The following is a 12,719-nucleotide window of genomic DNA, read 5'->3' as shown; positions in this document are numbered from 1 at the left end:
CATTGAGTAGATATACTATAATCTGTTAATTCATTCCACCACTGATGAATCTTTATGTTCAAACCTTAGTTTGCAGAGTATGATGTGTGTTTTCCCAGTTTGTTTCCAGTTTGGGGCTATTAAAAATTGTGTTCCTGTGAATATTTTCTTTTTTCTAATAAAACCTTATTTAGATATAATCCTCATGACATACAGCTCCCCTTTTGAAGTATACAAGTCAAAAGTTTATGTTTTTAATATATTAACTTCCACGCAACTGTCAGCATAATCAATTTTAGGACATTTCCATCACCCCCAAAACAAACCCTGTACTCTCAGTTTTCCCAGCCCTAGCAGCCAATAAGCTTTCTGTCTCCATTGATTTGTCTATTTTGGACATTTCATATATATAGAATTATACTATGTATAGTCTTTTATCTATGGCTTCTTTTATTTAGCATAGTGTTTTCAAAGTTCATCCAAGTTGCCGAATATACCAGTACTTTTATTCCTTTTTACAGCTGAACAATCCATTTTATGCATAGTATACCTATTATACAATATCAATTCATCAGTTGATAAAAGGAATCCTTTTTGGAGCTATTTTGAATAATACTGCTATGAAAATTTTTACGTAAAATTTTATGAGCATATTTTCAGTTCTTTGGGGTACATACTACAAGTAGAATTGTTGACTCATGATTACTTTGTTCAACTTCTTGAGACACTGCCAAATTTTTCCAAAGTTCATGGGAAAGAGTTCTTTCTTTATGTCCTTTTCAACACTTCTTATTATCTCTGTGATTGATGATAGCCACTGTAGTGGGTATGAGATAGTCCCTTATTGTGGTTTTGATTTGCATTTCCTGATGATTGAATGATGTTGAACATCTTTTCTTTTTGGCTTGTTACGATTAGATATCACCTTAAATTTAAAATACTCCTTATTCTCTTACCACTTTACCTCATTTACGTTTCTAAGTTACATTTATCATTCACTCCCTGGTATAATTTTTCATGCCTGTTTGTCTCCTTCCAGTGGAATATAAGCTCCATAACATCAGGGACCTTGTCTGTCTTGATAACATTGGATCTCTGTAGAATAATAAATACCTGGCTTATGATAAGCTTGGTTCAGAATAAGTTCATATTTTCTCAATTGATGAACGTTAGCAACTTTTTATTCTGATAGTAACCATTTTTATATATTGTTTTGTGTATCATTTCCTTATGATTTCTAGAAGTGTTATTTTCAGGTCAAAGAGCTGAGGATTGAACCCAGTAGTGTTCTACCACTGAACTACGTCCCTCAAAGGGTCCCCCTCCCTGCTTTTTTTAACCCAGGATTTCTATTTAGAGACAGAGTCTCACTAAGTTGCTTAGGGCCTTGCTAAGTTGCTGAGACTGATTTTGAATTTACAATCCTGCTTTACCCTCCCAAGCCACTGGGATTATAGGCATGTGCCACCAAGCCTGCTCTAGCTCTAGTTTTTGATTCTGCTAACTGGCTTTTCCAAATTCTTATGCACTGTCTCCTGTGTATTTTGAAAATTCCTATTTTAGCCAGGTGCAGTGGCATATACCTGTAATCCCAGCAACTCAGGAGGCTGAGGCAGGAGGATCACAAGTTAGAGACAAACCTCAACAACTTAGTGAGACCCTAGCTCAAAATAAAAGAGTAATGTTATTGGAATAACATAAAATGGGTTCTAACTTTTTTTTGTCCTCATTAGTAAAAAGTCAGTTCCAGTGTACCTTCTGGCCTCATAGGTATACATTGGTAATGAATGGAAAGCCTCTACAAGTGGTACAGATGTAGGGAAAGATAAAAGGCATTGAAACCCAGAAAGAAGGATACCTAAGACATTTGGGCTAGATCTGACGAGGAGAAACAGTAAATATGAGTATTGATTTTTTTTAAATTTTGTTTTATCTTTTACATTTTTATTGAGTGCTGGTTTTATTTATTTATTTATTTTTTGTGATGCTGTGGACTGATCCCAGGACCTACACCCACATCCCAGTTTTATATTAACAAATGGGTGGATTACACTGTACCTTTTACTTCTTAGAAAGTGTAAGGGACCTTAGGAATATAATTGGCCTTATTAAAATAAAAAATGTTTAATTCCAACTTAATATTTTACTTTGGAATCAATCACTTTAAAAACATGTTGGAAGCCAATAAATTTAATTTATGATGATATTTTGTTAAATAAAATTAATAAAATGAAACTTTCTTAACATCTATATAAAAATATGCTAAAAATATAAATAAATACAAATAAATGTGTATGCTATTCTTTTAACTTCCTTTATTTTGCTTTTCTTACAGGGTTTCAGACAAAATCAAAAAGAAGGGAGGTGCTCACATTTCAATTAAGGAGTAAGTCTGTCATCATTATAAAAATGAATCTTATTTTTGTATAAATTTTCTGATTTGTGGAAAACCAATGCTTTTTGAATAACTAAAAAATTGAAATATTAAAAAGTTGAAAAGTTAAAGATATTTTAATGCCAAAACTATTAGATAAAAATTTGGGCTGGGCGTGGTGGTGCATGCTTGTAATCCCAGCAGCTCAGGAGGTGGAGGCAGGAAGCAGAAGGATTGCAAGTTCAAGCCAGACTCAGCAAAAATCGAGGTGCTAAGCTGCTCAATAAGACCCTGTCTCTAAATAAAATACAAAATAAGGATGGGAATATGACTCTGGTCGAGTGTCCTAATATGTGCCCCTCACCCCCCCCAAAAAAATTTGATCTATATTCCCACTAGAATAATCTGGTGTCAGAATATCATCTCACCAAGTACTTGCTGGTTGGTCATGTAGACAAAATGTAATTTACCCAAAAAAAAAAAAAAAAAAAAATCCTCAGGATTTAGTGATACTTTACATTACCAGCATCAGTTGAATAGCCAGGCAGCTTTTTAATTTGTGATGTAGTATAAAGTGTACTGCATTATCTATGAACTGTCTTTGTCAAGAAAGTTTAACTGAAATCTAATCAAGCCTTTAGGTCTATTTCCCATTTTGCAGGGAATATTGGAAATAGAACGATAAATTCAAAGACATTAATGAAGATACTGTGAAACAGGTTTTAGAATATGAAATGTTATAGAAGATAATTGGTTTTGTTTCTTCAAAATATCAGAAAGAAAAAAATGAGATGGTTTGGATAACTATTCTTGATTAAAAGTTACATAAGAGACATAACAGACCAATGTAATGTGAAATCTCTTCTGGTACTAGTGATTAAAACCTGTGCAAGCCAAGCACCCACTGTACTACTGATCTTTGTCTCTAGTTCCCAGTGTTAATAGCCTTGACAGACTCTGATGAGAAAAGCCATTTGTAAAAACCTTGAGTTGGGGGCATTGAGGAAATTTTTAATATGGATTGGATTTTAAATATTAGATCATTTCTGATTTTGTGAGTTGTAATAAAACTTGTTTATAGAGTAATTTTTTAAATTAGTACACTGAAGCATTCTGGAATGAAATATTATAATGGCTCTAAAATATTTTTAAATGGTTTCACCAAGTATGTTTGTGTATGAAGTGTACATGGAAAATGTTAATCTAACTGGTATGTATATGAATATTCACTGTACTATTTTCCTATTTTTTTGTATGTTTAAAAGTATATAATAAATATATTTAATTTTTTTAAATCAGCAAAAATTAGCTGTGTATGTCATTGTATTCCTTTTTTACATATTATTGTGCACTTTTTTTTTTGTGTGTGTGTGTGTGTGTGTGTGTGTGGTATTGGGGATCAAACTAGGGCTTCACTTAGGATTTACAAATGCTGTACTACTGAGCCCCATTTTATACTTTTTGCCCACAGTTTGAAATGGATGTCATCATAGCATTTGGCATACACACTTGCATGTGTGTCTGTCTGTTCTAAGTCACATTTTGCATGTCTTTGCCTAGTTAATATGCCACTATTCCTTTATGCAGTAGATTTTTCCATTTTGAATAGCATTACAGTAAACACCTTCATGTATGTAGTAATTTGATTCTGTTTTGTCTTAGTCTCAGGATAAATTTTTCTGTTTTGTGACATTGGTAAGAGATTGTGGGTATGTTGATTCTTGGTAGATACTTTCATGTTTCTTTGAAAATCATTTTTTTTTTAAAGATAGGAGAGACAGAGAATTTTTAAATATTTTTCAGTTTTCGGTGGACACAACATCTTTATTTTATTTTTATGTGGTGCTGAGGATCGAACCCAGCGCCCCGCGCATGCCAGGCAAGCGCGTTACTGCTTGATCCACATCCCCAGCCCTGAAAATCAAATTTTTGAAGATCATATTTTTTTTTCTGTTTTTCAGAATGTGAGATGTAGTCCTAGGAGGAGTGCTTTTTAAATAATATAAATGAAAATATTTAAATATATATTGCCAACAGTGCAAAACAACAAAAGAAATTTTTAAAAAGTAATTACCATATTTCGTTTTTTAGTTAAAGTTGTTTTAATTCAATTGAAGTTTTTTTTTTTGTTTGTTTGTTTTGGTTTTTGTTATTGTTGGTGGTGGATTTTTTTATTTTGTTTTAGAGAAAGAAGATTATGCTGTGTTCAAGAGAAACCACATTCCTACTTGAAGAAACAATAGTTCTATGGCAACTGTAGGGACAATATTTTGTCACTCAGAGGCTGGCTTCAGAATGGTGGGTCTTTTAATTCAGAAGAGGGCTGGCTGTGAAGACCTTGACCTTCAGAGGCTGCTCAGCACAAGAAGAATACTATAGAACTAGTTCAGGTGGCTCCTGTAGCCTCTACCTAGGTCCCATCCCTTTCTTCTTTGTCAGACCTTCTACTAGGCATCCCACACACTTTGATCTTTGTGCTGGGCTCCTGCTGGGTGACCTGATTTCCAAGCACCCTCTCCTTATTTCCAACTTCAAGCCTCCAGCTCCTCATTTCCACCCTCCTCCTCAGCATAAGCAAGGTCGGTATTTTAAAACACACCTTGACATCTGCATTTTTCTTCTTCTTTTCTCTCATCAGAAACAAAAATGACTTTCTTCTTTGTTTCTCCCAGGGCTTTCCAACAGTCCCCCACTTTTTTTCTATTTCACAATCTTCTTTTTTCCCTAACTTTTCCCACCCTGATCTCCTTTTTTGAAGTTCTTTTTTTAAAATATTTTTTAGTTGTAGTTGGACACAGTACCTTTTCTTGTGTGATGCTGGGGATTGAACACAGGGCCTTGTGCATGCAAGGCAGGCACTCTACCAACTGAGCTATATCCCCAGCCCGACACAATACCTTTGTTCCATTCATTTATTTTTATGTGGTGCTGAGGATCAAACCCAGGTCCCCGAACATGCTAGGCGAGCATTCTATTGCTGAGCCACAATCCCAGCCCTGCTTTTATTTATTTATATGCGGTGTTGAGAATCGAACCCAGTACCTCACACGTAGGCAAGCACTCCACCACTGAGCTATGACTCCAACCTTCAATTGGAGTTCTTTACCTAGGTTATTCACCAAATCTGAAAGGGTAAATAGAAAAATTAGCAGCGTATGAAATGAGTTAGACCATTCCATGTAAATGTACAAAGCCAGAAGTTTCAGGGCATAGTGTGTTTAGAGGCCTAGGATAGTTCAAATGTATCTCTATTCCATTTTTTTTTCTTTTTGTAATTAACTGTATTAAACTCGGGGTCCCTCTATCACTGAGTTACATCCCTAGTTACATTTATTTTGAGACAGGGGCTTGCTAAATTGCTGATACTATCCTTGAATTCATGATTCTCCCTGCCTCAGCTCTAGTCACTGGGATTACAGGTGTGTGTCTCTGCACCTGACTTGAATCTCTATTCCTAATGCCACCCAACCATCTTACCTACTAGTCCCCATCCATGTAATTCACTCTCTTTGAATCAGCTTTTTATACACACACACACACACACATATATATTTTAATTACATAGCTTTCCACAGAATCTTTCTTTTTTGTGGGGCGGAGTACCAAAGATTGAACTTGACCACTGAGACACATCCCATGCCCTACTTTGTATTTTATTTAGAGGCAGGGTCTCACTGAGTTGCTTAGCTCCTCGCTTTTGCTTAGGCTGGCTTTGAACTTGTGCTCCTCCTGCCTCAGCCTCCCAAGCTGCTGGAATTATAGGCATGTGCCACCTCACCCGGCCATGTAATTTTTCTTGATTACATATGTGCCTTTCCTCTATAGAAAGCTATATTCTATTCTTCACTGTATCTACAATATCTGTCAAGTTTTGAAATTCAGGAAAGGTATCAAGCTTAGACTAGAAGGAATGTCAAGAAAGAGAAAATGGTAAATAAAAGAAATTTCAGAATTGTTTTCAGATCGATCTTTGTTTATCATGAAGAAGTTGGGCATGCATTCTTGCTAGATTGAGGAGTTTTTTAAAATGGTGCCAGGGATTAAACCCTCCCAGCCCATTTTATTATCATTATTTTAATTTTGAGGCAGTGTCTTGCTAAATTGCTTAGGGCCTTGCTAAGTTGTTGAGGCTGGCTTTGAATTTAAATTCTCCTGCCTCAGCCTTCTGAATTGCTGGGATTACAAGTGTGTACCACTGCACCCAGCTGAAGGTATTTCTTCTGATAAATCCTTTGTTAGGTGAATGGTTTTGAAAGTTGAGTTAATCGTAATAGTGTTTGACCTAGAGTTTTTTAAAATAATAATTACCTTAACTTAAATATAGAATAATGAAGCAGCTTCCCCCATTAGTACAGACAGAAAACAGCAAAACCACCAACCACACATCTAGAATAATCCTAACAATGAAATCAAAGCAGAGCTATTATAGCAATACCCACATTCAGAAGAGATGTGCATAGGTGCCCTATCTCCTTAAGGGATCATCCAGAGATTACTTAGTATCTGAGTCATGTTGTTAAGTTTAGATTTTTTGCATGGTTACTCTTAGCAGAAAGAAACTACAGGTTAATGTTTTGTTTTTATGAACTTCAGTCTTGTGCTTGAAGCTTCAGTCTTGTGCTTGAGTGGAAGAAAAATATATTTAGTTTAGAAATCAAATTCTGAAAGAAGAGCCACTCCTACTACTATGAAGTCCATGTTTTATATATAGAAAACAAAAGACATTCAGTATTTGGTTATCTTAGTAAGTACTGGGCATTAAATAATTTTTCTGTATGAATCATGGCCTTCCAAAGAATTAATTGAACAATGTAGAGAATTTGAAGAAAGTACTCAACTATTTTTTTTTTTTTTGGGTACTGGAGATTGAACCCAGGGGCAATTAACCACTGAGCCACATCTCCTGTCCTTATTTGTATTTTATTTAGAGACAGGGTCTCACTGAGTTGCTTAGGGATTCGCTAAGTTGCTGAGGCTTGTTTTGAACTAGATCCTTCTGCCTTAGCCTCCTGAGTTTACGGGTGTGTGCCACCAACCCTGGCTCCAGTACTTTTTTTGATATTTATATGATAAAATGTAAGGATTTACATCATGCTGAATCAGTATTGAAAGAACATTCCCTCAACCCAGGACATTTCTTTGTGCACCTTTCATCACACTTGCCCCCCACCGTTCTGACTCCTGAGCAAAAAATAAGTCTACTTTAGAACTTCATTAATGGAATCATATAGTATGCACTCTCACACAATTTTTTTTTAAAGGTATGTGAGTTTAACTGCTTTCTGAGATAAAGCATGCAGCATATGTTTTCGTTTTCTTGTTTGTTCTTCTGTGCTGGGGATTAAACCCAGGCCTCATACATGTAGGGCAAGCTCTCTACCACTGAGCTCCTTTCAGCCCTCTTTAAAACTTTTGAGACAAGGTTGTTTTAAGTTGCCCAGGCTGGCCTCAGAGTTCTGATTCTTCTTCCTTAGTTTTCCTGAGTAACTGGCATTACAGGTGTGTGCCACTGCACCCATCTTATGTAGTACATTTAGGTAATATATTTAGAAAAGCTTTAGTAAAGCATTCATGATCCTTTGTAATCTTAAACTTTTCATATGATTGTAGTACACAAATGACCTTTACATTTAAAAATGGCATGTGATTTAGGGTTGGGCTATATTCTCTTTTAAACAAAAAGTCCTTGGTTACTGGATAAAAAATGAGAAATGTGAATTAGTATACCTAAGCGTTAATGAGTCTTTATGTTTCAATAAAGATTTTTAATAAGGGGCTGGGGATGTGGCTCAAGCGGTAGCGCGCTCGCCTGGCATGCGTTCGGCCCGGGTTCGATCCTCAGCACCATATACAAACAAAGATGTTGTGTCCACCGAAAACTAAAAAATAAAAAATATTAAAAAAAAGATTTTTAATAAGAACAAATGAAATGAAACCTTATTTTATAAATATTAGTTTCAGTAGACTCAGATATATTTTAGTGGATTTGGGTTTTGTTGCAAAGGAAACTGAAAACTACCACATGAAAAATTTCTTATCTTTATAAGTAATCATATTAGCCATACTTTGATTTCTGTATGATGTGCAGTTATTTTGTTTAATCTTTATAATATCCATCAAATTAGATGCTATTTTCCCATTTTACAGATGAGAAAACATATTCACAGCAGTAAAATGAGTTGCATTGGACAACATAGTAGTTCCATAGGTCATGGAACTCTGTATATTACCTCTGAACTCTCCAATTGTCAGCTCCCAACAACTGCTTTTTTTTGGGGGGGGGGGGTACTGGAGATTGAGCCCAGGGGCACTTAACCTCTGAGCCACGTTCCCAGTGCTTTTTAGATTTTTATTTTTTTATTTTTTTAATTTTGAGATTGAGCCTTGCTAAGGATGACTTTGAACTTGTAATGCACCTGGCTCCCCAGCAACTGCTTTTGCCATGCCCTGTAGAAACATGTCCTATATACATACAATTGAGAATTCGGCAGGGATCTAAGTGGAAAACTTCCAACATTTCTGCAGCATTTTCTCTTCAAGTTCCTACTCTCTGCACCTTGCTTGCTCAGATTCTAGCTGCCTTAGTCCAAGGCCTGAACTGGAGAACTGAATTCTATTCAGGAATATCAGAAATCTCAAGCTCCACTTAATATATAGGCACCTAGTCTAGGAACCATAACCAGCCAAAAAAGGTGAATGCTAAGTCCATGTCAAAGGTTTCTCTTTCTCAACGATCTCAGCCCTGCACCATCTGTTACTTAGTACCTGGAAATAGTGGTATATGTTATGCCCAGTTTTGTAGTCTTTAGTGGTAAGACAAGTCCACCTCCAGCTACTCACTTTTTCTAAAGACTAGTTGGTTTTAGGGCTGGGGTTGTAGCTCAGTGGTAGAGTCCTTTCCTAGCATGTGTGAGGCAGTGGGTTCAATCCTAAGCACCACCTATAAATAAATAAAATAAAGGTATTATGTCCATCTACAACTAAAATTATTTTTAAAAAGACTAATTGGTTTTAACAAATGTTTCATAATTTTTTCATGAATATTTGGCTGGATGACACAAATCATTATCATCTTTCCCATTTTAGAACAATTTCCTTTCTTTCTTCCTTCTTCTGTTTTTCCTCCTCCTTCTCTCTTTTTTTTTTCTTCTGATGCTGGGAATGGAACCAGGGGCCTTGCACATGCTAGGCAAGTCCTCTGCACTGAGCTATATCTCCTGAAGATAGAATAATTTTCAATTGTTTCATGTGTTTAGAAAGATGAGTTTGTTGTGATTGTTAAAACAAAATGTACTATGCAATGATACCATATAATTCCCAAGTACATAGGTTTAGATGTAAAGTTTGAGATTACTGATACATATTCCTTTGTGGCTATAATCTATTTGGTCTGGGTGCAATGGCACATGCCTATAATCCTATCAGCTCTGGAGGCTGAGGCTGGAGGTCATAGTTTCAAGGCCAGCCCTGGCAATTTAGCAAGATCCTGTCTCTAAATAGAAAATGAAATGGGCTAGAGATGTAGTTCAGTGGTAGAGCATGCTGGGTTCAATCCCAAGGACCTAAAAAAGAAAATCTATTTTGAACTCTTTTGCTTACAGGTGTCATGGAAGTGATTTTATATATTTATTAATTTTGTATATGAGTTCCTAGATTCTATCTAATTCTAATCATCATGTTGTCATATTGCTTCTCTAAAAAGAACAGTTAGTAAAGTCTTCATTCTGTGCACTTACCTAATTACTGTAGTCTTTCCTTGTATTATTTTAAGTAGTCTTTCAGTTCTTGTTTATAGAAGTTCTAAATTAGTTTGAATCTGTTTTTGAACATTATTCAGTATATTCTTAAAATTTATTTTTGTTAGATTGTTGTTTAACAATTTGTTATTCTTTTTAATTGTTTTTTAAGAAGTAATATTGTTGGGCTGGGGATATAGCTCAGTTGGTAGATTGCTTGCCTCACATGCACAAGGCCCTGGGTTCAATCCCCAGCACCAAAAGAAAAAAAAAAGTAATATTGTTGCTTTGCTCTATATAAAATAGTCTAATAGGGAAGGTCTACCTACATTTAAGTGAAAAAAGCAAGAGGCAGAACTATTGTATTATGTTAATCTGCTATTTGTGTAAATATACATTTATGTGTTTGTATGTATATATGTTAATTATGCCCGGGCAGTACTTGAATTATCTCTGAAGATATAGAAGACACAGGGACATGAGGGAGATTTTCCATAGTGTTTTTTTTTTTTTTTTAATTTTTAATATTTATTCTTTTTAGTTTTTCGGCGGACACAACATCTTTGTTTGTATGTGGTGCTGAGGATCGAACCCGGGCCGCACACATGCCAGGCGAGCACGCTACTGCTTGAGCCACATCCCAGCCCCCTTCCATAGTGTTTTTTAAATTTGTGTCCCAAGATAAGTTTTTTAAAAAATAATTTATCTGAAATAAAAAATATATAATTAAAATAAATCTAGTATGATATATTATTCTCCCTTTAAACTTTAATTTTTTTATTTTTATAGGTGACTCTTACAGTATTCTTTAATAGGTAAGTACTTTTCCCTCAATATATCTTAGAGAGCCCTCCATATCACTATGTAAAACCTTCTCATTCTTTTAAATAGTGCAGGATGTTCTTATGTGGATATGCATATAGCATTTAATTGAACTTTTGTAGATGAAAGTTTAGGTTGAGGCTGAGGGTGTAGAATGGAAAAAAAGTTGAGGTTGTTTCTAGTCATTTAATTTTTAATATGACAGTCAATATTCTTATTACATAGTTCTTTTGTAGGAATGAATACAGCTTTAGGATTAAGTATCTAGAAGTAGAACTACTGGATATGCACTTAGCATTTTAATAAATTTTTAACAAGAGTACTCAGAGTAGAGGTTGCATTAGTTTATATTTTCACCAACATTGAGAGTTCCTGTTTCCCACAATCTAACCAATAGTTTACTAAACGTCTGGATCTTCGTCAGTCTGTTTTTATTTTTATTTTTTATATTTTTGGCACTGGGGATATTTTTGGGAGAGGTGATTTATCACTAAGCCTTTTTTATTTTTTATTTTGAGACAGAGTCTTACTAAGTTGCTTAAGATCTTACTAAATTGCTAAGACTGGCCTTGAACTTGCAATTCTCCTGCCTCAGTCTCCCTATCTTTGTTAATCTAATAGTTGAAATTGGTCATTTCATAGAATTTATAATTTTTAAATTTATTGTGAGGTTTAGTATTTTGTTTATGTGTTTGAGAGCTATGTTAAATTTTTTCTCGGTGTTTATTTTCCCAATTATTTCAGATATTTATGTTTACTATTTTTAAGTGTGTGTATGTGTGTGTGTGTGTGTGTGTGTGTGTGTGTGTGTGTGTGTGTGTATTGCCAGGAACCAAACACAGGGCCTGGCATATACTAGACAAGGGCTCTACCACTGAGCTTCATTGCCACCTCTGTTTTGAGGCAAGGTCTCATTAAATTGCTGAAGCTAGACTCAACTTGTATTCTTCCTGCCTCAGTCTCCCAAGTCCCTGTGATTACAGGTGTGCACCACAGTACCAGGTTGCTTATAAAACTGATTAAATAACAGTTGAACCTCATTATTTGTGGATTCTGTATTTGCTCATCTGTCCACTTGCTCAAATTTATTTTTAACCCCAAAGTCAATACTCATGACATTGTAGACATGCTCAGAAGAGGAAACGTTTTGAGTACCCAACAGAGATTCCTGATTGGGGTTGAACATGCCCTGTTTTCTTTTCTTTCTTTCTTTTTTTTTTTTTTTTTTTGAGAGAGAGAGAGAGAGAGAGAGAGAGAGAATGAATTTCAATATTTATTTTTCAGTTTTCAGCGGACACAACATCTTTGTATGTGGTGCTGAGGATCGAACTCAGGCCGCAAGCATGCCAGGGGAGCGCACTACCGCTTGAGCCACATCCACAGCCCCATGTTTTCTTATTTTAGTTCCTATAAACTCCTATATAAAGTGTCCCTTTCAAAACAGTTTATTTAGTACCACATGTTTCTCATTTTTGTGGCTTCTCTTTGTGATTTTTCTGTTTAAAATGGCCTGCATGCATTGTGCTGAAATGTTGTCTTCTACTCCTAGGTGCAAAACACACCCCTCTGTGATGTGTTTTACAGAGGAAATACATGCATTAAATAACTTTGTTTCGAACTTCATTTAGGCATGAGTTATATTGCTGTGAGGAGTGAGTTCAATGTTAATGAATCATACTATTTGTTAAATACTGTGTCTTTTTAAACAAAATACACATAACGGGCAACCTGCTAAATAGGGTTCCCTCTTTCCCCTGCTGGAGTTCCATTTCTGTTCTTCACACTTGGAAAAAAAAAAACATACTGTT

At 35.3% G+C, this 12,719-nt stretch overlaps 1 protein-coding gene across 3 annotated transcripts in view; it reads left to right on the top strand.

The window, feature by feature from the left end:
• LOC308653165 (survival motor neuron protein) overlaps positions 1–12,719 on the top strand; it is a 36,307-nt gene that overhangs the window by 12,318 nt on the left and 11,270 nt on the right. For 2 of the 3 annotated variants that reach the window (XM_081301706.1, XM_081301704.1), the window contains 2 exons: positions 2,315–2,365; positions 10,879–10,904. In XM_081301706.1, the coding sequence (XP_081157832.1) occupies positions 2,315–2,362 (48 nt within the window). In that variant the 3' untranslated portion in view covers positions 2,363–2,365; positions 10,879–10,904. The remainder of the gene's footprint in view (positions 1–2,314; positions 2,366–10,878; positions 10,905–12,719) is intronic. The other variant, XM_081301705.1, reaches the window with a different exon arrangement.

Source organism: Spermophilus citellus, assembly GCF_964194105.1.
Source record: "Spermophilus citellus genome assembly, chromosome: 1".
Classification (NCBI taxonomy): domain Eukaryota; kingdom Metazoa; phylum Chordata; class Mammalia; order Rodentia; family Sciuridae; genus Spermophilus; species Spermophilus citellus.
The sequence above is the reverse complement of the archived record's forward strand: the minus strand, read 5'-3'. Positions and strand labels throughout refer to the sequence as shown.